The 25,733-nt window shown below is 38.9% G+C and overlaps 3 protein-coding genes and 1 long non-coding RNA gene across 4 annotated transcripts; 1 reads left to right on the top strand and 3 right to left on the bottom strand.

Moving 5' to 3' along the window:
- Nucleotides 1-608: 608 nt before the first annotated feature.
- On the top strand, nucleotides 609-3,441 carry tk1 (thymidine kinase 1, soluble). The gene is made up of 7 exons (XM_067583874.1): nucleotides 609-807; nucleotides 969-1,000; nucleotides 1,532-1,645; nucleotides 2,068-2,161; nucleotides 2,321-2,410; nucleotides 2,666-2,785; nucleotides 3,209-3,441. The coding sequence occupies exons 1-7, from the start codon at nucleotides 742-744 to the stop codon at nucleotides 3,386-3,388; spliced, it is 696 nt and encodes a 231-aa protein (XP_067439975.1). The 5' UTR covers nucleotides 609-741; the 3' UTR covers nucleotides 3,389-3,441.
- Nucleotides 3,442-4,752: 1,311 nt separating this feature from the next.
- On the bottom strand, nucleotides 4,753-13,784 carry syngr2b (synaptogyrin 2b). Its single transcript, XM_067583873.1, has 4 exons — nucleotides 13,530-13,784; nucleotides 9,845-10,082; nucleotides 8,086-8,222; nucleotides 4,753-7,047 (listed from the first exon to the last, which is right to left on the bottom strand). The coding sequence occupies exons 1-4, from the start codon at nucleotides 13,638-13,640 to the stop codon at nucleotides 6,787-6,789; spliced, it is 747 nt and encodes a 248-aa protein (XP_067439974.1). The 5' UTR covers nucleotides 13,641-13,784; the 3' UTR covers nucleotides 4,753-6,786.
- A 103-nt stretch (nucleotides 13,785-13,887) lies between these two features.
- si:dkey-93h22.7 (Fc receptor-like protein 5) lies at nucleotides 13,888-25,686 on the bottom strand. Its single transcript, XM_067583875.1, has 17 exons — nucleotides 25,550-25,686; nucleotides 25,434-25,460; nucleotides 25,200-25,326; nucleotides 24,945-25,120; nucleotides 23,539-23,722; nucleotides 23,039-23,145; nucleotides 22,781-22,907; nucleotides 18,285-18,460; nucleotides 16,936-17,119; nucleotides 16,436-16,542; nucleotides 16,054-16,326; nucleotides 15,637-15,942; nucleotides 15,441-15,542; nucleotides 15,312-15,339; nucleotides 14,345-14,393; nucleotides 14,126-14,191; nucleotides 13,888-14,020 (listed from the first exon to the last, which is right to left on the bottom strand). The coding sequence occupies exons 1-17, from the start codon at nucleotides 25,599-25,601 to the stop codon at nucleotides 13,949-13,951; spliced, it is 2,163 nt and encodes a 720-aa protein (XP_067439976.1). The 5' UTR covers nucleotides 25,602-25,686; the 3' UTR covers nucleotides 13,888-13,948.
- LOC137177647 (uncharacterized) lies at nucleotides 19,251-20,612 on the bottom strand. The gene is made up of 2 exons (XR_010926278.1): nucleotides 20,247-20,612; nucleotides 19,251-19,500 (listed from the first exon to the last, which is right to left on the bottom strand). It is a non-coding gene; the product is annotated as an uncharacterized lncRNA (long non-coding RNA).
- Nucleotides 25,687-25,733: the final 47 nt, after the last annotated feature.

Genomic DNA, 25,733 nt, shown 5'->3' with positions numbered 1-25,733 from the left:
ACAGGTCATGCTTTCTGGTAGCGATATCTTCATTTATTTTAAAAATAGCTCAATGGACAAAAATGTTAGCTTTTTAATCCAACTGTTTATGATTTTTGGCAAATTCCACATACATAAAATGAAATGAACCAATAGAAAACCAAACCTTACCTTATTTCTAATTGATATTAGAATCTATTATAACTCTATAGACAAGATGACGAATAGAAAAGCAGTCAAGACCCAAACAATATTTGAAACATATAACATTATCGTCTGTATCACTTAATTATTAACCTGTGCCCCTTTATTTATTCATTTATTTTCCTAGGTATTATTTTGCTTTTAGTGAATGTAAAAGCTTCTTGCACAATCCCTTTTCTGAATGTTTTTTTTATGTCATAACTGAATTCCCTGGCACTCTGTCTCCTCTTTTTGTTCTTAAAACTTATGTTACTGTTGTTTGAGTTTTACTGTTATCAATAAAGTTGGGAGGGAAAAAAAGCAAGCGCTCCATGGCGGGACTACACGTCACTTCCTGCAGGTGGGGCGCCACTACTTGCTCTGCTCTGATTGGTCGCCGCTCTTGTCATCGCTATAGCCGCCTATAGTTACCATGGATGTATAAAGGGAACCGGCGACGCGCCACATTCAATTTGTTGTTTCAGAGTCACTGATAACTTTGCTACCTCTGGGAGAATATCTTTGTTTTTAACAACCTTTTTAACAAGTTTTGTTGAACTATAACCTCTTCAAATAAAAATGGACTGCATTGATTTTCCAAGAGTTCTTCCAAATTCACCGATGAAGGCACGGGGACAAATACAGGTTTGCATCTATTTAAAGTTATTGTCTTTATTAACTAACTGTTAGCTAACTATATTACTTTACATCGTAACCCCAACTAACACAACTCAAGATAGTTAAACAAGACATCATGTATTTAAATGAACGCTGTTCAGTCTAACAATCTCCGCTGTTGTTTGCAGGTCATCTTTGGACCGATGTTTTCAGGAAAAAGGTAAGTTATTCACTAATAAATATAAACACAGCAGGTCTCTGTGCAAGTGTAGCTAGTATTATTAATGTTCACTGTTTCAAATAACGTTAAAACATTACTTATGTCACAAATACCGCCCAGAGTTCATTAACATCCCGCCAAAACCCTGCATTGTTTACCCAGCTGCCATCACTGAAATCAATACGAATCATATATTGTAAGTCATATTAACACTTACAATTTAAGGATTAGTTTATACAGGTTTTACATATAAGGCAGTCAATTGTTATTTTTGCATAATATGCTAAATCTGTTGCACATCATTCAGTATGTATGAAATCAGTGTGAGGGGCAGTGTCACATAATATTGTGTTTTCATGCACAAAACATACAGTTTGCATAATTTACTGTATAAGATTGTTATAAATTGATGCTTTTATATGGGCAATAAGTTGGTCTTAATGTTTCTGAAATTGTAAATCAGATGTTCAGAAGTGTCTCTGCTGATCTGTTTCACTACTGTTAACTAAATCCATGTTATTTAATTTGCAGCACTGAACTGATGCGAAGGGTGCGGCGTTTCCAGATAGCCCAGTACAACTGCTTAGTGATCAAATATGCCAAAGACACACGTTATTCTGAAAAAGGCTTGGCCACACATGACAGGTAAGTTATTGTATTCTGCTAAATTGCTCTCAGTTACAGAAATATTGCTTGTTCGTATGTTTAGAGTTGTTTATGTTTGTAACCTTGCACATTCATTTAATTTGTGCACAGCTATTTATGACATTTTCCTACATTAACAAATACAACATGAGCAGGATGAGTTGTTACTGGAAAAATGTGTTATACCCAAGCAAAAACTGACCTCTAGTGGTGCGATTCCTTGACAGATGTAGATTTTCCTGTCAGGTATTATTTTGATGGACAACTGAATAAAGCAAGGAGTCATTTGCAAGTTAATTATCAGATATATTTTGAGATGTGTAGTCTGTGAAAGAGTTGGTCAAGCAAGGTAATGATGCACTACACAACACATTGCCTTTTTAAAAATTAAGATTTTCCCTTCTGCCCTGTCCGTCTTTTAGAAACACAATGGCAGCGGTACCAGCCAACTGTCTGGGAGATGTGAGGTCTCTGGCATTGCAAGTCTGTGTCATTGGAATTGATGAAGGGCAGTTTGTAAGTATTCCCTCTTGGTTTGTCATTAACTAGTCTTAGAGACCAGAATGTCTTGCTCTCTGTGTTTACCGTCAGTTCAAGGATTTATATCAGGCTGAGATTTGTCTTCAGACGTAATTGCTCACTAACTAAACTTGTGCCTCTTTTGTGTTGTTGTAGTTTCCAGACACAGTGGAGTTTTGCGAGGAGATGGCTAATTTAGGAAAGACAGTCATTGTTGCTGCCTTGGATGGAACCTTCCAGAGAAAAGTGAGTATCTGTGTTTCTGCTTCAGGGACAGAAAGAACACCACTGTGAGTGTAGACACAACAAAATGTCCAGGACAAGGAACACATTTTTGAGAGAGGGTGACGAACAAATCCTCATGAGCAGCTAAACGACAGACCGTTCAGTGTGTCCATTATTCCACACCATAGTATGCCTGTTCTGTCCTTGTAATGTAATTATACCTGCATGCAATCAGTGGTATTGACTGCTTTTCTGCTGTCTTGTGCATTCTTGTAGGCATTTGGAAACATCCTGAACCTCGTCCCTCTAGCGGAGAGCGTGGTGAAGCTCAACGCCGTCTGCATGCAGTGTTACAAAGAAGCTGCCTACACCAAGAGGATAGGAGCAGAGAAGGAGGTGAGGAGGCAAACCTAAGACATGTCTTGAATAACCACAAAGTGCTTCAAAACACTTTTTTTTTTTTCAAAGGGTGGTGGTGTGACAGGGCTGTACAATAATTCAATATTATGGTTTATTCTCTATATGCTGTAATTGTATTATGACAAGCGATAAATAATGATAATGTTAACTAAATCTATCACTGCCTCACTTTTAAATATAGATGTGTATGGATCACATCAATATTAGGATCATTTTAATAATTATGATATTGTGTCCATATCACCCACCCTTAAGTGTAGAGTACATTTGGTGCACAATGCAGAGCATGTGGGGCTCATTAGTTAACGTGTTTGGCAGTACATGAGAAACAAGTGTCTTTCTACCTTTTTTTTTTAAAACAAATTATAACCAGTCAATCGTTGTTTGTCTGCCTCATAGGTGGAAGTGATTGGTGGAGCTGACAAGTATCAGGCGGTGTGTAGAAAGTGTTATGGAGGTCTGGTGGTGGACAAAGAGAACAGTTCTCCTTTCAGGAATGAAACTCCACATCATGCCCTCACAGGAAAACTTGTGGACTCTGGGATTCCCAGAAAGCTTTTTTCTTCCCTCCAACTCTGAACACTTGTTGCAGAGGTTAAGCAGAGAGCTGAGAAGTTCATCGATCAAATGTGCGTGGAGTGAAGTTGGATTCTTTTATCTGAAATATTAACTTTTGGATTGTAGTTTCCGGGTATTTTAAAGGACAAGTTTACATTCTTTTCAAGTCTGTCAATATCATCTGTCCTTTATGTATATTGAAAGGTTGCTGTAATCATTCCTCTTGTCCATACTAGCCACAAAAATAGATCCCCTCCTCAAGAGATTTTAGTGTAAACGATAAGAGGAAAAAATCCACAGTCTTCACTCTGTATATAAATACTTCTTGAAGTGCAGCTGAAGCTAATATGAGGCTTCAGCAGTCTTGAATTAGACAAATCAGGTCGGTATCTTCCAGAGTTGAGAAAATAAAATGTTCGCATTGATCCTCAGTGGACAGTGTTTGCTTGCAGAGACAAATCAGAGGAAGAGTGACAGACTGTAACTGTAGAGGACACACACTTCTTCTTTCTCCTACAGTCTTTTTGTTGTCAGTAAGAGCCAGAGAAACATTTACAGCAAACATAAACTTTGAATGTACATAAGGGCACGTGAGCATTGTTTAAAGACAGATTTGAACAAATGTGAACCTATCGTCCAAGTAGCCTTTGCAGTGTCTCCAAGAGTTTAATTTAATTTTGTATTTGCTGTGTTTTATGTGATTTATTGTTTTAATGTTAATTAACTGTATAAATAATGGAATTACACTTGATAATAACCCTCTACATGGGATTCACATCACTGTGATGTTGGTGGTTTTAAATAATTTTCAGTTTAAAAATGTGTTTTCTGCCATTTTATGCATACTGAAGACACCCTTTAGGGAAAGGTATGTATGTTACACTATATGTGGCAGGTTAGGACAAGTACTGAGTTAAAGTATGGTTAACATAAAGGTTGATTTTAGCTGTTAATGTATCTGCAAATATTTTCCTAGACTGTTGGAACAATATTCTTTCCTCCTACTTACAAAACTTTCATGTTTTTCATTCAGTGCTCTGACTGATATGTAATCCAATGCCCTCACATGCTAGCGAGGACCAAAATAACCTGTTTAAATCCTGGCAGGCTCCAGGGCCATGTAGTGAGCTGGCAGGTTGGATTGGAAAAGTATATCCTCCGTACTATACTATATAAAATATGCAGCACAGGAATGCAACAATATTCTAATTAAGACCGAACATGATTTTATTCTATGAACAAAAGGTCTTAAGTGAATTGCTGTTGTGCTTCTGACACCGACATGAAGTTATGACAAAAGTTGAAAGCAAAAAATGCTTTATAACTCAATGGTCAAAAAAACATTTGGAAACACGATAGAAAAAGAAATCAAACCAACCAAAATCTGACCAGTTTCTTGTGCCAGTCTTTATAAAACATTTGCTGTAGGCGTTACAAATCATAAATTATTTTACAGAAAGCATTCTAGTCTCACATCTAAAACACGGACCTCAATGAAACATTGAACAAAACACCAGAAATGTATTCATCTCTCAAAACTTGAAAAACATTGAAACTTCAATATGGGCTCTTTGTTGTTACTATTATAATACTGTGCAATAAACGGGGGCTGGAGACACAGTTCAGTTGATTCATTTGAACTGGGTGATTATGACAAACTCACATGAATACATTGATTTTGAAGAGTTCACTGAAGAACAAATTTAACTGATTTTTCTGGAGCATGAAAATCAAGAATTGCAAAAGAATCACTCAAGCAGAGCAGCGAGAGCAGCTGTGACACAGCTGTTTAAGCTAAATTTAACTTTGTGGTGTAATCATGACACATTTTACTCTGATTAACTTCCCTCATCGAAATACCCTTTTAAAGTTTCTCTTCTTGAGGCACAAATGGAAAATCAGCGGTGTTTTTCATGTATTTGGCTTCAGTAAGTTATGCACATGTTTTGTTTTTTCTTCTCCAATGTACCTCAACAGTGTCATATTCAATAAATATAACCACATTCAACTCCTGGTGTGTCATTAACAGATCTAATATCTACGAACACCCCCGCAACAACCTTGGAATGAAAAGCGAAAACTGATCTTAGGCCAAATTTTTAGTGTCACAACAGCCAGAATATGACCCAGGCAGAGGAGTCAAGATGATAAAATCATTACTGCCAGGCACAAAGCAACAAAGTAAACCACTAGACTGGAGGACAGGTGTGTGTGTGTGTGTGTGTCTCACTCCTGCTGGTTTGAGTGTTTTAATCTGTCATAGTTAAAGACATACACACTGCAGTCTGCCTTCAACAATTAACATTAACAGATAAACATCAGCGTTCATAAAACTAAATGACACAAAGACCTTAGAGGAAGTCTGAGGCAGCTTGTTCGCAGGCTGAAGAGGAAGCAGTGTTGGAAGTTAATAAGTTACTCTTCAGTGTGAGGACATGCTCGGTGGATAAACCTGTTCAATAAGTGCATGGTTATCTACATGTCCCTCCCTCCTGTCTGTCTGAATTTAAGCTACAAAGGGCGACACTGATTATGAACGTACAAGAAACCCATCTACAGTTTGGCACATGCAACCCATTTTTACCAACACAAGTTGTGTTTGGTTTTTTTTTTTAGTGATCTTACAAGCATAGTTAGTCGAGATGGAAAACATGTGAACCGTTTTACTGTAGTACAAACAACCCAGAAAACATTCCTTCACAGGTAGTTTTATGGCAAATAAACTTAATTGTATCATCTCCACATTTCACAAAAACTAAATCACAAGAGGACCATTTGGCTTCATAGTGGTCTTTTCCTACTGTCCTCAATATTTTGCAAAATAAATCAATGTATCCTAAACTGTTTATAGGTTTTCAAGATAAATGCACTGGAGAAGAAATATCCATAAACCAAATAAGAAAACAAAATCTGGCACATAAATCCATTAAAATGGCAGCTTTACATCGTGAAATCTATGTACAAATGCACATTCTTAGGATTCAAAAGAGTAAAGAGAAACATGTTACGTGTGGGCGTCTTCCACTCTGACTGGAGCTGTCACAAGTATTCTTATTAAAGCCACGTTATGTGACCTTTGACCTCCTGGGTACATTCTATCTACCTATCCCCTTTACAATCAGCCCATTTGAGGTAAAAGTTGCATTTTTGCACACAGGTCTAAGGTGAGATTGCCCAATCATCAGCTCTAATCTCAACTCTCAGCCTGATGTCTTATGATCAGATCAGAGAGCTGCAACCCCTCAACGTAAACGGCGGTGTCCCTCATCTCTAGGTTGCAGTTGCACTGCTCAGTTTAACTTAAAGTGTGTTAAATCTAATGTAAAACCACATCAATATGATATAGCTCTGAGTCTGTGCAGTGCAACTGCAATCCGACGACCTGGAACACCGCCTTGTCCATGTGACCTCCCTTTGTCTCAGTAGTTGGGCGGCTGGTAGCCGTCATCTCCTTGCGGCTGGAGGTTTGGGGTGATGGGAGGCTGCTGGTGCACGTCGGCTACATTGCTGGGATAGGCTGTGTAAGTGGTAGGGGTGTAGGTTGTGGGGTTGTAGGAGGTGGGGGCGTAGGTCGGGGGGTAGGCGGTGTGGTGATCTGGAGGCGGCTCTGTGTAGGTCGGGAGTGTAACGTCATTGACACCACGGCGGAAACGACCCAGAGCAAAGTAGGTTAGGATTCCCTGCACGATGAGAGGAAAATATCCAGATCATTACAGGTAGTCAACAGTGTTTCCACTAAATCACTTTTCATTTCTCTACTGCTGCATATGTTTTAACACATGCTTTAGATTTCCAAGTTAGCACTTCAGCTCATGCCAGTGTAAAAATAAACTCCAAGACTAAAAGCTTGCTTATTATTACATAAGTATTATTACATAATCCATCACACTGACACTTAGTCTGTTCAGTCACTGTATCACATTATCGCTACATTATCGTTGTTGCTCTGTGATGCGGTTGATGCAGAGTTGTCTTGAGAAGTCTTAGAGGCTCAGACATATGAGATTCTTTCTTGTGCTATGTGTTGTGCAATTTATTTGTGCATAAACATCATGTGACCTGAAATCATGTAGATGTATAGATAATGTAAGAGTACACAGAAGATGCCTTGCTGTATTTTTGATGTTTGGCACACAGTGTTGTCTTGTAATCCTGTGAGAGATAGGCCAAATGTTTGGCATGACAAAGATATAAAAAGCCTCTGAGGTACACCCTTGCAATTTAAATTTATGCTGAAAATCGAAACCAGAATACAAATAATAACAAAACAACAGGTGGCTCATTGTGGCATATAGCTAATCAAGAGTTACAGGAAGTGAAAAATCTGTTTGAAATCAACCTTCATGATAGTTTCTTGTAACAAAAAGTTGCAAAAGTATCAAATTTCAGAGGTTTCCACCAGCACTTGAACACACCAAGTTGGAGGACTTGTACAATCAGCTGCATTACCACGCAAAAGTTTGACAGTAAACAGTACAGTGTTCAGTCATGTGAAGTATTTCAAGCATGTTTCAAGCATGTCTCTTACACTTTTGTGCACCATATTGGCATGAGCTGAAGCCAGTGGTTGCTTTATTGCAGGAAAAATGAACTGATTAAAAAGCTATGACATGAGCAAAAAAGCACCAAACTTGACTCAACTAGAGTTCACTGGCAAAGAAAGTGGCTAAAATCTGAGCTTTTTTAAATTAAAATCTGACAACAGCGGTGCTGCTCACCCAGGTGGCGATGGAGAAGAATGAGAAGGCCACAGTGGCACGTGCAGCGTCCTGTGGGATAGCGCCGACATCATGTGTGTGACTCCACTGGTTGGCCAAAAAGCAGAAACACACAAACCACAGGAAGGTCCACACCCCTGGAAAACATACAGAAACACAGATGCACAAACACATACACAGATATAAATGATTGTTTTTCCTCACCGCATGAAAGAATATCAAAAGTGCTTTGCTGAAAACTCTGGTATAAGAAGTAAATTCCTGTGAAAAACATCCGGAAGAACAAAAACTATTTATCAGAAGAATAAAAAAGGCTCTCCTGTTCCCGTCTGCTCAAATGACCACAGGCTATTTTTCAAACTACCACTTCTTTGTTTTCTTGAAGAATGGCTGACTGTGAACTGTGTCGTGTGCAGCTGATGAATGTTTTAGTTGAACAAAACGTGTGATGTCATCCTCCCCCGTCACCACTGCTGCTCACTCATCATCTACTGCGTTCAGCAGTGAATAATACATGTTATATTATGTTATGGTATATTGCAAACAAGCTGTGGTCTGTCCCACATCACACCAACACTCAAAGACTTCCTGTATGAAGATGGTCACATTCAAATGAGAAAAGTGAAACTAAAAGGGAAGAAAAGACAAACAATGACCTTGTGGCTGATTAAAATTAAAAAAAAAAAAAAATCGCTATTCTACAACCTGCTTTCAACTTCAAAAAACGGTCGTAATCATTAACTGTAAAAACAACCACTTATGTTAACATGGTAATTAAGTTTATCATTGGTTATATTTACCATTATTCCTTTATCCAGTGTTTACATAACATTAGGTGATAACAATCTTGAAGGTTTAAAAAGATATTTTCAGTTTTGAAAGTTCTCAATAATATGCGCATTTATGCTATAATGTTCTTTAAATTTAATAAAATCATCAACTCTGACATTTATTGTACTGACATAATAATGGACAGATGACATAAAGTCATGTATGCCATGTGCCAGGGGGCTATGACAAATAGTAGAATACGAGTATGTTCAGAAAATCTATAATTTATGATTTTCTTTTTAAAAAGAGGCTCCATGTTCACCATAACTTTTATCATTGTCAAGATACTTTCTCAAGTTTACCGTATACACAATGTTTACGTCTTTCATAAATAAAAAGGTGAGTTTCCAGCGAAATGAGTTTACCCTACACCGTCAACAGTTGCCTATTGACACATTCAGCAGATACTACGTAACATTACCATTCATTTGGAGTCATGTTTCTGACCACCTGACAAATGTAAGTTTTAAATTCACTATTTTTTAACTCTGTTTTGGTCTCCACCAACTTCTAATGGAACTATCTGGCTCTTTAGCTGCTAAATGCTCCGCTATGTAAACCAGCTATTCAATAACTTTGTCTATGTGGTGTGATGCTGGGTAGGTAGCAAACAACAGTGGGTTTATCAGAGCTTTTTCAGTGAAAACACGCCAGAAAGGAGGTTGATGAGAGCAGTGAGAGTGAACAAAAACAGGGAAGTCACAGGACGTAAAACCAAAACAATGAGGTGAAAGAAGCTAAAACACTCTGTAGAGCTGAGGGGAACTGCAGAGTCAGGTGATACTTTTCTGTTGGTTCGTCACTATGAGCGACCTCTTTCACATTAAACAAAGTCATTTAATCCATTGCTAATATAAAAGTAAGAACTACTGCAGCTTTAAAGCTCTTATAAAACTAACAAGGAAACCACAGTAATGCTCTGGCTCACCTGAGAATCCCAGGTCTGCCAACACAGCGAATTTCCTCTCCTGTGCATTGCTCATGAAAGGCACGTAAACATCCAACACCAGGAAACCCACACAGGCCAGGAAGGCAATCACCCCAATGCCAACAGCGTAGTGACAGGCCGAGTCATTCTGGTTGAAGATGCACTTTGCCTCTGCACTGTGGGCAGAGTTGACGTATCCCTCTGTTGTGATGCTGGCAAACACCACTATGGCAAAGATCTGCAGTGAGACAGAGAAAAAAAAGAGGGTGGCGGTTGAGGACAAGTGAATCAACATAGTTGTGGTTTATTTTATCCTCCCATGCCTTCAATGATTGACAAAGACACAAAAGGAAACTGAGAAAATGTTCCTTTAACTGAATTAAAGAAACATTTTCAAGTTTCACCATCAACTTCACATTGCATCCTTTACATCACTACCAAACCAGTTTGAAAAGCAAAACTAACCAGTTTGAGACTGATTTCATGAAAATACTGCATGAAAATTTACTAGCAGAGATTTAGAACTTGCTCAGAAATTGCTATTACGCTTTATTTAGTTGTCACATCATTGTCTTATGATAATTCAGTTGAGAGCAGGGACCATTTGGAAAACACTTTGTTGGTGGTGCATTCTAAGAAACTGGGAGATTTGATACTTGAGTCTGCAGCCAAAAAGTATTGCAATCAGGAGCTCTGGTGTCTCAAAAAAACAAACACGGAAGAAAATACAGTAATGTTGACATGTGATGTCACAGTTTATTGAATGTATCAAACATGAAGAGTAATTGAAACGGAAAAATAGAAAACATCCTCAGCTTTAGCTTGTGTCTACTGGAAGCAACCTTGGGATTATTGACACTAAATTAGGTTACTAAATAAGTTAAACAGTGCTAAAATTGTATGACATAACATTTCAAGTGTTGATATTTGATGTAGTTAAAAGACATACAAAATAGACTATATCTACTTCTACTTGAACAAATTAATCAAAACACATGACACATATTATTACAGGTTCTGATACACAGTGACTTATCGCTGACTCTGGAAATACCCCCCAACTCCTGTGGTCATCGTGTGTTTATAATGCAAAGAGTGCTAACTACTGCCCAGTCCCTCTGACCATCACGTGGTCTGTTAACTGTCTGCTCTGGTTTCCCACCTAACCATGTGACCTACTTCTGAGTGCAGCTGCCGACCATGTGACTCAAGAGATGCCACCAGCTCCACTAACAACACTCATAATGAGATCTGGGAGGAGGATAGAGAGGGGACTGTTTAACGGGTTGGCAGGAGGAGAGGCCATAATCAAGCTGACAGGATGAGACAAAAGGTACAGAGAATGAGCTGGAGATGGAAAAATAAGGGAAGCGAATATGGGGAGTGTCAAACACAACAAAAAAGTGAGAGAGAGGGACCGTTGGATGAACAGATGGATGTTTCCGTACATTAAAAAAAGTTTGTATGTTGGGGTTAGGGTTAGTGCTAAAAAGATGCCCTAATGTCACATATTCATGCTGTGGTCGGTAAACAGTAGAAATAATGTTGACACCCTCCTCGTCTTTACACTAAAACACCATCAGAAGTGCATTTTTCGCCTGTTCAGTACTGTATTTAACCATCAGGACAGCAGTGTAGCTACTAAAAATAATCAGGTTTTTATCATTTTGGCTTTTGGAGGAGGCGTAGTCCAGTAATTCAACATTTCCACTGCCTTTTCATTATTACAGGAGCAAGTGTGGTGCATTATGGGACATGTAGGCGGTGTTACAGAGTGAACAATCCCCTCTTGTGTCATAGGTGCTTCAGGCTCACTGAAGTAAAAATAAAATTACCAGAGATACACAGTGATCTAGCCGGTGTGGGTTTAAGGTTGCTACAATCTAGAGAAAAGTTCAGCACCGGTTCGCAAAGTTCTTGTGTGTGTGTGTGTGTGTGAGAGGGAGAGAGAGCGAGAGAGAGAGAGAGATATCAATGGCACACATTCACCACAAGTAAAAGAGAGGGTCAGCAGGGGAGAGGTATCATCTTACCTGCCCACCAGCCCCTGTTTACAAGTGATACACAAGTAATCCCTCGTATGCACACACACACACACACACATACACACACAAACATAACACTCAATGGCTGTGGCAACCAAGGGCACATTCTGTCCTGTCCTCATCTACCACACTGGATACGCTACACTATCCAGGTTATGTGTTTTCAGTAGAGCTACTCTCACCCTGCGTGTACATTAGCCAGAGGCCTAACAAATAGTTTACGCTTCATGAACCAAGTAGATTAAAATCAGCTGTAGTCTTAGTAATCCAAGATATGAGTCTGTAATGAGGTGAAAGCAGTCATGTCAAATAAAACGTTTAAAAAAATCTAATACTCCCCTCAAAACTTTCACTTTCAATGTTTCATTTTGCCAAGGAGATGGTCAAGGACAGGTGAAATGGTAATCCTTCATCTGTGTGCTCGCAATCACCCAAGGATAAGATACCATATATTCTATAATATGTTTGGTTGAGATTCATTTTGGACTTTCCAGATCAGTGTCCTACTAACTACAAAAACAAATCTGTGCCATAAGATTTGCCTAGCAACAGGTGATCAGCAACAAAAATGTACAACTTCCCAGAACTTTCCCTGATGCATAAATTCCCCTCTATATGCAAAATCCCCCGGTCTGCTGAACTTCTTCATAATACAGACTACGATCTGGCTGTCTTTTACCCTTTCCATGAAACATAAAATGAGGAACAAGGTATTTTCCTTTCATTGATTGTCTCTCTGGTGAACACAGCTGCATTATTACAGACTGCAGAGAATAACTAACTCAGTGGTTATCAAACTTTTTTCACATCAAGGACCCCTAAGTTGACACAAATTAGACCATGGACCCCCATTTCATGAGAGTTTGTCCCAGGGTCTCCATCTGGTAAGATTATTGCTTTTAGATGTTTTATTACAGAACATGTATGAAACCCATGACCAAAATAGGCATACATTCTGTTATTGTGTTACTTATGGATGGAATTATAGTGAAAATAAATTATTGCCTGATTTGCTGGAGACCCACTAGAACCCCCTCAAGCTCCCCTGGGGGTCCCTGGACCCCACTTTGAAACCACTGGTCTACACAGTAGGTGGGCCGATAACAGTTAAGAGTGTGAAACCTATGAACAGAATAGTTATTCTTATACATTCTCTCACTGGACCAACTTCTAGTCAATGAAATAATAAAAGTGAAATTAAAATATTGCCCATTTTTCTGAGAACCTCCTGGACGCCCTTAAGGATCCCTGGGGGTCCCCGGACTCCACTTTGAGACCCACTGAACTAACTGATCATAATCTATATTTAGTTGGTGTTTTGCTTCCAGAAGTGGAGATCTGACAGTTTTTAGTCTTTGGTCCTCTGACAGCAGCAGTGTTGACCTGTGCCGTCACCGAGCTGCTGTCATACACCAGCTGCACGCAACATGACGCCCCGCGGAGACGCCGCAGAAAGTAGCCTGTTGTTCTGGCCAACACAAACAAACATAGCCGTCATTTATTTACAGAGGCAGTTTACGGGCCCCGGGTGAGGCGCACCTGCTCACGGACCACGTTGAATACTCTTCCTGTTTCTTTTGAACCTTTGAACACTGTGTGGTGACCTACAACACAAACTCCTACATCCAGACTGTACTCACCCAGCTGAGCAGCCGCACGATAGTTTGCGGTTGTCGGATAAACTTGTGGACGTCGAAGCCTCCTCCTGCGAGCGAAGCCCCGTAAGCACTTGTATCGCCCGTCTTCTCCATGATGTCTCAGAGTCACAAGCCCTCCGTGTGGTTTGAACCGACTTAGCAGAACAGCCTACCAGCTAGACTCAGCTAAGACTAAGACTACTGACACCTTCTGAAGCGCTGCTGCTTCATTTGACGCGCACAAGAGCCACCCAGAGGAGCTGCGCTGTCCGGCTGCGCGTCAGAGGGGCGGAGCTGAAGATCATGTATGAATGCGCTCATTATTTCACCTCTCAACCTCATCAATAAAACACACACCGAGCAGCATTAACAGATGTTTATTTAAGTAACTACACTGTTTATAGAGCAAACAGTTTAGTCCCTCAGGGCTCCTTAAGTTGTTCATCTTCTTCTTCTCCATATAAGGACCATTCATCCACAGAGGCGGCAGATACCTGATGAAGACAACACAGACAGACAAAGCAGAAGTGGTTGGCCGCTTGTTTGTTTCTGTAACTGAACAATTGGTTAACTGACGTCATTAATTCATCTGAACCCACCTGATCAAATTCATCATCTCTGGCTGTCCTCAACCCATCAGCATCCTCATCGTACTCTGACAAATCCTACAAGACAGGATGATTTAAGGTAAAGTAAATGTCATGGTGAAATAGTACAGTTTGCTACCACAAACATGGCTCTTGTCAGTTGCTTTAATCCTTAAAGCCTTAACCGTGTGTTTTTATTGAAATGATTGAGATACAAAAATACCAACTAACCAGCTCGTTTTCATATGCAGCTACCTTTCTCTCCATCTCCAGGCCCAACCTGAGAGGAGAAAACAACAAAGTGACACACACATACAGCTGTCTACACAGATGTATGAGCTGCTGACTGATAAAAAACAAACAAACAAACAAAAGAAACCCCATACAACTCATATATCTTGCAGAGTAGATTATCTTTATATTTTTCAAAAACTCTCCACCTAACTATTCACACTTTCAGCTTCTCAGTGAGAAGACAACTGCCATTACAAAACAAGTCAAGCCACAAAGCAGTATTGAGGATTTTTTTTGTTGTCATGATGCTTCCTCTTTATAAGACAGCTGGATCTCTGGTATGATTATTCATCATCTTTACTGTAAAAATGTGACCATATCTTGCATCAGAGACCAGTGCTTGTCACACTTTTCTTGGTCATCAATAGATGACCAAGAAAATAGAAGTTATGTGACCTGCTGACCCCTCTCTTCCCATATTTCCTGTCAGTTAACATTGTCAAACTGACTAATAGTAGCAATAATGCAAAAACAGATTGTGTTACTGTATCCCAAATCCCCAAATTTCCCCCCAAATTTGATTTGATAAATCTGATACAAAATTAGCCATTAGCCAAACAAAACCATTATTTGCCACTTTTTTGGTTCTTTGTTTGAAAGCTGTTGTATCGTTTTATGACAAAACAGGAAGAGAGTCTTTGTGCTTCCCCCCTAATTCCACCATCTGCCATTGTTTTGTTCAATAGCAGATGGTTGAATAAGTAAAAGATAACTGCCAACATATTACTCCTCTTCAGTATCGTAAAAAAGAAAAATTGAGGAGGATCAAGTAGCACTGCTCTCCTCATTAGAAGAAGCAGCAGGATTATGAGAAAACAATATTACTAAGGGTTATCAAAATGTTGACCACAGTCTCATTTTTAGGTTCTTCCCTTCAAGATATCAAAACTGAGAAATAACTCACAGGGACTTCTCTCCATACTGCCTTTTCCCTGAAACAAGAGCAAAACACATTATTTCACAATAGCAAACGAGGAGGAACCACACTAGATAAAAACAGGACTGTGAAATCTTAGAAGCATTGTGAACTCACTGAACAGCACTCCAATCCAACAAAGAATAGAGACCAACAAAACCAAGAGTGTGAAACATCCAAAGACCATTGCCACCACCAAGTCAGGGAGACGATTCAGCACTGGAGGAGCAGGAAAACAAAGAGAATATATTACACCAGCTATGACTAAGGCAGATTTTAACTCTAAACACAAACAGCAGTGGATCAACTGTACCTTCTTTATCTAAATAACGTGACTTGCTGCTTATGGTTGTGGTGTTATCAAAGCTGTCGGACACTTTACAGTGGTATGTCCCAGCACTGCTCCTCCCTACAGCCAGCAGGAGTATAGACTCCTTTGGAGGCCGGTTGACCACGTGATAAAAGCTTCCTTGGTCATGTAGAAGGGTTTTGTTGAGGAACCACTGGTACCGTGGAAGAGTTCCTTTCGCCACCTTGCAGTAGAGCCTCAGGCCGGTCACAGCATAGTTCTCTCCAATGTCGGAGTCATAATCTATCGTCACAGGCCCACCAACTGGGACTGTTGAAGACATTATGAATTGAAAAGAGACGTGGTAGGAAAATGGAGAGACATTACAACAAGTAGACTGTATCAGAGTGTTATGCCAGCAGCTTCAAATGATGCACATACCAACTTCTAAGGGCAACCACCGACTGTTTGCGACCCGATCTCCGTTCTTTGCCTGGCACTGGAGCCATCCTAAGTGCTGGCCCAAAACCAATGGAGTCTTAAATGTGACTTTTCTCTCTTCAACTGTCACATTGGCAACCAATCCTGTCCCGTTGTAGAGTGAAAAGGTGACAGGTAGAGTCCCTCTTGTTGACTGACAGGTGACCACGGCAGAATAGTGGTGGGAATCTTCCTTTAACACAGTGAAGGATATGTCGGGGTCTGACACCACATCTGAGGGAAGTAGGATGTAAGAGGACGTTATTTTGTTGAGCTTTATTCAAAATAAACCACGTCACAGCTATAAAACCTGAGAGTTTATTCACAAAGGATGACAGCTAACCTTTGACTGTGATAACAACCATAGGGCTGGTGGAGCTGTAGACCTCTGTTTGGTTGTATTGGTTGACAGCGACACATATGTATGAGCCGCTGTCTGCAGAAGTGGTTCTGAAGATGAAGACAGATTATCAATTCAGTACAGTAACTTTCTGTTTACTTGTTCAGTGGCCTCCATTACAAAGTACATCTTTCTCAGACATTGTTATACAGATGTTTGTTGACAGAACAAAGGAATTTGCTTAAAATTCAAAAAATGTTTGGGTAGGAGCGCTTCCTGGACTCAAAGGAATTTGCTTAATCTGCAATGAGGCATCTCATTTTTACTGCAAATTTGTGTAAAAATGGGATGCCTCACTGAATATGAGATGAGGCATCTCAACAGGCTTATCTTGTACACAATACATTTATTCGACTGCTCAGAACACCATGGCAACCACCTAGCAACCACCTAGTAATGCAGTAGCAGCTGTGCAGGGACTGTCTCAATGGGACTCCACTGACCTGTTGATCGAGAGACGGTTATCTGCAACGTGGTGGTGAGGAGACCGAGCGACAGGTCGATCATTCAACAGCCACTTGTAGGAGACATGATTTCCAGTTTTAAGTTCACAGCGTAGCTTCAGCTCTCTCCCCTCGAAGAACTCCACTGGACCTGAATGGACAATCTTTGCACCTTCCACTGGCTCTGCAGGACAAACACAGCAACAGATGCAGAGCCTGATCTTATCTCCAATGTAAGTGATTCTCATTGGAAAAGTCTTGTTGTTAAGGAAGTAAAGATTTAAGTAAAAGTAAAAAGTAATTTCCAAAACAAGGAGTTTCATTTTCTCCATGTTTTTGCAGAACCATTTCTCTATTGGTTTACAGGTGACCATGTTGACTAGCTTAACAACACCTAACACCTCAGGATGAACTGAAATAATTCTGGTGACCCCTTGACTTTTCATCTGGCAGTGTCATATGGTCAAAATTTTAATTTGTCCAATACTTGGTTTATGACCAAATACCTGCAAAACTCATGCCAGTCCCATCAACCTCAGCTATAGTGTGTTTTCAGTGCTAATTTGCAAATATTTGCATTAACATGATAAATTAAGATGGCAAACCTTGTAAATATTACATGCTAAACATCAGCATGTTAGTATTTTCACTGTGAACATGTTAGCATGCTGATGTTAGCACTGCTGTGCGCAAGCATGGCTTTATAGACGCTTCATTCATCATGAAATTACAAGTCCATGATAGAGCTGTTTTTGATGTCAGTTGCAGACAAATTTTGCATAACATTGACTCATTTTGCTGCCCACGGAATATTCATATCTTTAATGTTAGGGAACAAACTGACAGTATTCAAGTCCAATTATTCATAATAGAAACATAGTAATTTTGGTGAGTTTAGCAAACAGCTGGTTGGCAATTGATAGACAGAGGATGGGGCATATTATTAACCTATCAGAGTATTCATTGCAGTCTTTATGTATGCCATATCATTTAAACCGAAAAGCCTAACATGACATGATTTTCTAAAATGCTTCAGTTAAAGGATAGGTTCACATATTTTCAAGTCTGCCATAATACAATACTTATATGCTAATATGCACATGTAGAGTGATGGGTTGCTGTTGCTTCCCCCCCCCCCCTTAACAATAAAAGCTAAATCAATAAATGTACAGTAATACAGACAATATAAACAGGCTAAGAAAACTTCCACGCACTATCACAAAACAATATCCATGGCCTTTGAGAAATATTTCTCAGTGTGTCCACAATACTTTATGTTATTGTCACAGGGAAACCATGGAAAGTATATGTGCCATGTACAGTATATCCCTGTTAATGAAGACACTCACCAATGACCCTCAGGTAGTGTTTGTTGCTGACAGTTGGCTCTATGTCAGAATTGTTCTGTGCTTTGGCCACACACTCCAGGTTGCCCTCATGATAAGGTTTGATTACCAAGGGGAAGGTTCCAACTTGCCCGTCCAGGGAAGTGGATTCACCCAAGAGCTTAGTACGGTTTCCCTCCCTAGAAATGGTTGATAATTAGAGGGATTTCTATCATTACTTAATACATTTTAGTGCATTTGTTATATACAACTACTCACTTGAATAACTGCAGCAGGATTAGTTCATTCTTTGGGTAGATCTGCAGGTCACAATAAAAATCTTCCGACTTCCCCACTAAAGCAACCGAAGGGCCAAACAACTCTGGCCATTCCAGAGATAACTGGCCTATCAAAGAATAAAATAAAATTCAACAACATTCAACAAATACTCAACATAAAGAATCAAAAGCTACAAAATGACACACTAACACACGAACAGACTAACAGACTTACTGCTCTCCTTGCTAAAGAAGCACAACCCTAGAGGGGAGAAAAATAGGTTCAAATATGTTACAAGAAATTGTGAAATATTAAGTGTACTGAAGTGGTGTTTGTGTAAATTAGCTTACCCAACATGACCACAAAGAGGAACATTCTTGAAGAAGTTATTGGACTTAACATACGATTACGCTACACAGTGGCAAATAGTTATGACACTTTTGAGTTGAGGTTGAAGCACTGTGGGTGAAAAAAACACACCTACAAGCAAATGTGCAAATAACTGATAGTGTTACTCTACACCTCCCTATCATACCCTCCCACTCTGTAACATCACCAGAGGAATACGTTCACTCATGCTATAACTGTGAAGGTGTTTTGTACATTTTGAAATGTAAATATCAGAACAAAACAGGTTAAACACAGTGTGACGTGGAAATTAAGCTGTAATCAAGCATCTATTTTTTCATTGAACAAAAAATCAACAAAATATCATTTGAAATTTCCATTTATTTGCAAAAATACATAACAGTATACAATAGATTTGCTCTTGTCCTGTAGTTTGGCTGGAAAATATAATCTCTCATTTTTTGAACTGAATGTTTTTATAAGCAATTTGGTAGTAATAATTGCAGAACAACAGAAAATAAGTACAGATATGAATTTAAATAATGACAATATGCATGAAGAGGTGATCAATTTGGAGAGAGATGTGAGTTCCTCCTGTGTCATCCTGTGATCTCTGAGGTCAAAAGCAGAAAAAGAGAAAGAAGTTATGATGTTGTCCTGTCTATAGCTGATTCAGATGGCTTCCAACATTATTCAAAACAGCAACAAACAATTTCTTTTGAACAGAAATTGGCAGTTTTTATCATTTCCTGAAAGGTTTGGAGATATAAAGTTTCTGGAGGACAGTAGGTAACACTTTATTTGACATGTCTGCAATTTCCAAATAATTTCCTAGAAAGTTTTAAATGATGGAACTATGTAATTCCATACTGTTTAAAGAGAAAAGAGAGGCAAGTTTTTTTTTTTTTTGGTTCATTTAGTTACTTGTGTTCAGTTTATAAGCAGTTGTTGATTTCATCTGGAATTGGCTCCATTAAAAGCCAAAATAATATTCACAAAATTTTAATTTACTGTTTGATTGGAAACTTAATTCTCCATTTACAGTGATTTGTATGCTTGACTGTGGAGAAACTTCACATTTTTGCATATTTGGTTGACCTGAAACTCTCCAAGTTACGCTAGAAAATAATTACTAGTTTTATTAGGAAATGTACCAATACTCACCAGTGCTACCAAATGACATAGATCTTTCCTTGAGCCTTCCTACAAATTTACAATTTATTTACTAGTCTTCTTTAAAATATAAATGTCAGTAAGAATGAGTCATAAAGTGTTACCACTTTATGTCATATTTCGCTGATGTAAAATCATTGTGTATATATGCAATGTTGTCTGTTTTGTAGGCTTGTATAGCTCTACCTGATTGTGGACATCACTGTGTGCAGAGTCAAGTCAAGTTTATTTATATAGCTCATGCGACAGGTGTAGACTCAATGTGCTTCAAGATAAAAAGCAAAAAACATAGGCAAATGCAATCATACATGGAAAAAAACATATCAGATAAGAACATAGGAGGTATAAGAATGTAATATAAGAAAGTATTACATATATAAAAACATATAAAATAAGAAGGTATTACAATAAAAAAGGAATAACATAAGAAGGTATTATTATTATTATTATTTAAAAGGGAATAATATTAATAATACTGATTCAAAAATAAAAGTTTTAGCCGTTAACTACATACTTTAAACCTAACTAAAAGCTTATTCACAAAGGATGACAGCTAACCTTTGACTGTGATAACAACCTCAGGGCTGGAGGAGCTGTAGACCATTGTTTTGTTGTATTGGTTGGCAGCGATACATATGTATGAGCCGCTGTCTGCAGAAGTGGTTCTGAAGATGAAGACAGATTATCAATTCAGTACAGTAACTTTCTGTTTACTTGTTCAGTGGCCTCCATTACAAAGTACATCTTTCTCAGACATTGTTATACAGATGTTTGTTGACAGAACAAAGGAATTTGCTTAAAATTCAAAAAATGTTTGGGTAGGAGCGCTTCCTGGACTCAAAGGAATTTGCTTAATCTGCAATGACGCATCTCATTTTTACTGCAAATTTGTGTAAAAATGGGATGCCTCACTGAATATGAGATGAGGCATCTCAACAGGCTTATCCTGTACACAATACATTTATTCGACTGCTCAGAACACCATGGCAACCACCTAGCAACCACCTAGTAATGCAGTAGCAGCTGTGCAGGGACTGTCTCAATGGGACTCCACTGACCTGTTGATCGAGAGACGGTTATCTGCAACTTGGTGGTGAGGAGACCGAGCGACAGGTCGATCATTCAACAGCCACTTGTAGGAGACATGATTTCCGGCTTTAAGTTCACAGCGTAGCTTCAGCTCTCTCCCCTCGAAGAACTCCACTGGACCTGAATGGACAATCTCTGCACCTGCCACTGGCTCTGCAGGACAAACACAGCAACAGACGCAGAGCCTGATCTTATCTCAAATGTAAGTGATTCTCATTGGAAAAGTCTTGTTGTTAAGGAAGTAAAGATTTAAGTAAAAGTAAAAAGTAATTTCCAAAACAAGGAGTTTCATTTTCTCCATGTTTTTGCAGAACCATTTCTCTATTGGTTTACAGGTGACCATGTTGACTAACTTAACAACACCTAACACCTCAGGATGAACTGAAATAATTCTGGTGACCCCTTGACTTTTCATCTGGCAGTGTCATATGGTCAAAATTTTAATTTGTCCAATACTCGGTTTATGACCAAATACCTGCAAAACTCATGCCAGTCCCATCAACCTCAGCTATAGTGTGTTTTCAGTGCTAATTTGCAAATATTTGCATTAACATGATAAATTAAGATGGCAAACCTTGTAAATATTACATGCTAAACATCAGCATGTTAGTATTTTCACTGTGAACATGTTAGCGTGCTGATGTTAGCACTGCTGTGCGCAAGCATGGCTTTATAGACGCTTCATTCATCATGAAATTACAAGTCCATGATAGAGCTGTTTTTGATGTCAGTTGCAGACAAATTTTGCATAACATTGACTCATTTTGCTGCCCACTGAATATTCATATCTTTAATGTTAGGGAACAAACTGACAGTATTCAAGTCCAATTATTCATAATAGAAACATAGTAATTTTGGTGAGTTTAGCAAACAGCTGGTTGGCAATTGATAGACAGAGGATGGGGCATATTATTAACCTATCAGAGTATTCATTGCAGTCTTTCTGTATGCCATATCATTTATACCGAAAAGCCTAACATGATATGATTTTCTAAAATGCTTCAGTTAAAGGATAGGTTCACATATTTTCAAGTCTGCCATAATACAATACTTACATGCTGATATGCACATGTAGAGTGATGGGTTGCTGTTGCTTTCCCCCCCCCTTAACAATAAAAGTCTAATTAGGTTAAAAATCAGTTTTTAAAGAGAGACTTGGCCAAGAAGGCAACTTAAAAGCTAAAACAATAAATGTACAGTAATACAGACAATATAAACAGGCTAAGAAAACTTCCACGCACTGTCATAGAACAATATCCATGGCCTTTGAGAAATATTTCTCAGTGTGTCCACAATACTTTATGTTATTGTCACAGGGAAACCATGGAAAGTATATGTGCCATGTACAGTATATCCCTGTTAATGAAGACACTCACCAATGACCCTCAGGTAGTGTTTGTTGCTGACAGTTGGCTCTATGTCAGAATTGTCCTGTGCTCTGGCCACACACTCCAGGTTGCCCTCAAGATAAGGTTTGATTACCAAGGGGAAGGTTCCAACTTGCCCGTCCAGGGAAGTGTATTCACTCAAGAGCTTAGTACGGTTTCCCTCCCTAGAAATGGTTGATAATTAGAGGGATTTCTATCATTACTTAATACATTTTAGTGCATTTGTTATATACAACTACTCACTTGAATAACTGCAGCAGGATTTGTTCATTCTTTGGGTAGATCTGCAGGTCACAATGAAACACTTCAACCTCCCCCACTAAAGCAACCGAAGGGCCAAACAACTCTGGCCGTTCCAGAGATAACTGGCCTATCAAAGAATAAAATAAAATTCAACAACATTCAACAAATACTCAACAGAAAGAATCAAAAACTACAAAATGACGCACTAACACACAAACAGACTGACTAAAAGCTTATTCACAAAGGATGACAGCTAACCTTTGACTGTGATAACAACCTCAGGGCTGGTGGAGCTGTAGACCTCTGTTTTGTTGTATTGGTTGGCAGCGATACATATGTATGAGCCGCTGTCTGCAGAAGTGGTTCTGAAGATGAAGACAGATTATCAATTCAGTACAGTAACTTTCTGTTTACTTGTTCAGTGGCCTCCATTACAAAGTACATCTTTCTCAGACATTGTTATACAGATGTTTGTTGACAGAACAAAGGAATTTGCTTAAAATTCAAAAAATGTTTGGGTAGGAGCGCTTAATGGACTCAAAGGAATTTGCTTAATCTGCAATGACGCATCTCATTTTTACTGCAAATTTGTGTAAAAATGGGATGCCTCACTGAATATGAGATGAGGCATCTCAACAGGCTTATCTTGTACACAATAAATTTATTCGACTGCTCAGAACACCATGGCAACCACCTAGCAACCACCTAGTAATGCAGTAGCAGCTGTGCAGGGACTGTCTCAATGGGACTCCACTGACCTGTTGATCGAGAGACGGTTATCTGCAACGTGGTGGTGAGGAGACCGAGCGACAGGTCGATCATTCAACAGCCACTTGTAGGAGACATGATTTCCGGCTTTAAGTTCACAGCGTAGCTTCAGCTCTCTCCCCTCGAAGAACTCCACTGGACCTGAATGGACAATCTCTGCACCTTCCACTGGCTCTGCAGGACAAACACAGCAACAGACGCAGAGCCTGATCTTATCTCAAATGTAAGTGATTCTCATTGGAAAAGTCTTGTTGTTAAGGAAGTAAAGATTTAAGTAAAAGTAAAAAGTAATTTCCAAAACAAGGAGTTTCATTTTCTCCATGTTTTTGCAGAACCATTTCTCTATTGGTTTACAGGTGACCATGTTGACTAGCTTAACAACACCTAACACCTCAGGATGAACTGAAATAATTTTGGTGACCCCTTGACTTTTCATCTGGCAGTGTCATATGGTCAAAATTTTAATTTGTCCAATACTTGGTTTATGACCAAATACCTGCAAAACTCATGCCAGTCCCATCAACCTCAGCTATAGTGTGTTTTCAGTGCTAATTTGCAAATATTTGCATTAACATGATAAATTAAGATGGCAAACCTTGTAAATATTACATGCTAAACATCAGCATGTTAGTATTTTCACTGTGAACATGTTAGCATGCTGATGTTAGCACTGCTGTGCGCAAGCATGGCTTTATAGACGCTTCATTCATCATGAAATTATAAGTCCATGATCGAGCTGTTTTTGATGTCAGTTGCAGACAAATTTTGCATAACATTGACTCATTTTGCTGCCCACTGAATATTCATATCTTTAATGTTAGGGAACAAACTGACAGTATTCAAGTCCAACTATTCATAATAGAAACATAGTAATTTTGGTGAGTTTAGCAAACAGCTGGTTGGCAATTGATAGACAGAGGATGGGGCATATTATTAGCCTATCAGAGTATTCATTGCAGTCTTTATGTATGCCATATCATTTATACCGAAAAGCCTAACATGACATGATTTTCTAAAATGCTTCAGTTAAAGGATAGGTTCACATATTTTCAAGTCTGCCATAATACAATACTTACATGCTGATATGCACATGTAGAGTGATGGGTTGCTGTTGCTTTTCCCCCCCTTAACAATAAAAGTCTAATTAGGTTAAAAATCAGTTTTTAAAGAGAGACTTGGCCAAGAAGGCAACTTAAAAGCTAAAACAATAAATGTACAGTAATACAGACAATATAAACAGGCTAAGAAAACTTCCACGCACTGTCACAAAACAATATCCATGGCCTTTGAGAAATATTTCTCAGTGTGTCCACAATACTTTATGTTATTGTCACAGGGAAACCATGGAAAGTATATGTGCCATGTACAGTATATCCCTGTTAATGAAGACACTCACCAATGACCCTCAGGTAGTGTTTGTTGCTGACAGTTGGCTCTATGTCAGAATTGTCCTGTGCTCTGGCCACACACTCCAGGTTGCCCTCATGATAAGGTTTGATTACGAAGGGGAAGATTCCAACTTGCCCGTCCAGGGAAGTGTATTCACTCAAGAGCTTGGTACGGTTTCCCTCCCTAGAAATGGTTGATAATTAGAGGGATTTCTATCATTACTTAATACATTTTAGTGCATTTGTTATATACAACTACTCACTTGAATAACTGCAGCAGGATTTGTTCATTCTTTGGGTAGATCTGCAGGTCACAATAAAAATCTTCAACCTCCCCCACTAAAGCAACCGAAGGGCCAAACAACTCTGGCCGTTCCAGAGATAACTGGCCTATCAAAGAATAAAATAAAATTCAACAACATTCAACAAATACTCAACATAAAGAATCAAAAGCTACAAAATGACCCACTAACACACGAACAGACTAACAGACTTACTGCTCTCCTTGCTAAAGAAGCACAACCCTAGAGGGGAGAAAAATAGGTTCAAATATGTTACAAGAAATTGTGAAATATTAAGTGTACTGAAGTGGTGTTTGTGTAAATTAGCTTACCCAACATGACCACAAAGAGGAACATTCTTGAAGAAGTTATTGGACTTGACATACGATTATGCTACACAGTGGCAAATAGTTTTGACACTTTTGAGTTAAGGTTGAAGCACTGTGGGTGAAAAAAACACACATACAAGCAAATGTGCAAATAATTGATAGTGTTACTCCACACCTCCCTATCATA

The sequence above is a fragment of the Thunnus thynnus genome, chromosome 3, assembly GCF_963924715.1.
Source record: "Thunnus thynnus chromosome 3, fThuThy2.1, whole genome shotgun sequence".
Taxonomy (NCBI): Eukaryota; Metazoa; Chordata; class Actinopteri; order Scombriformes; family Scombridae; genus Thunnus; species Thunnus thynnus.
Note: the sequence above shows the minus strand (reverse complement) of the source record. Positions and strands in the feature narration are given on the sequence as shown.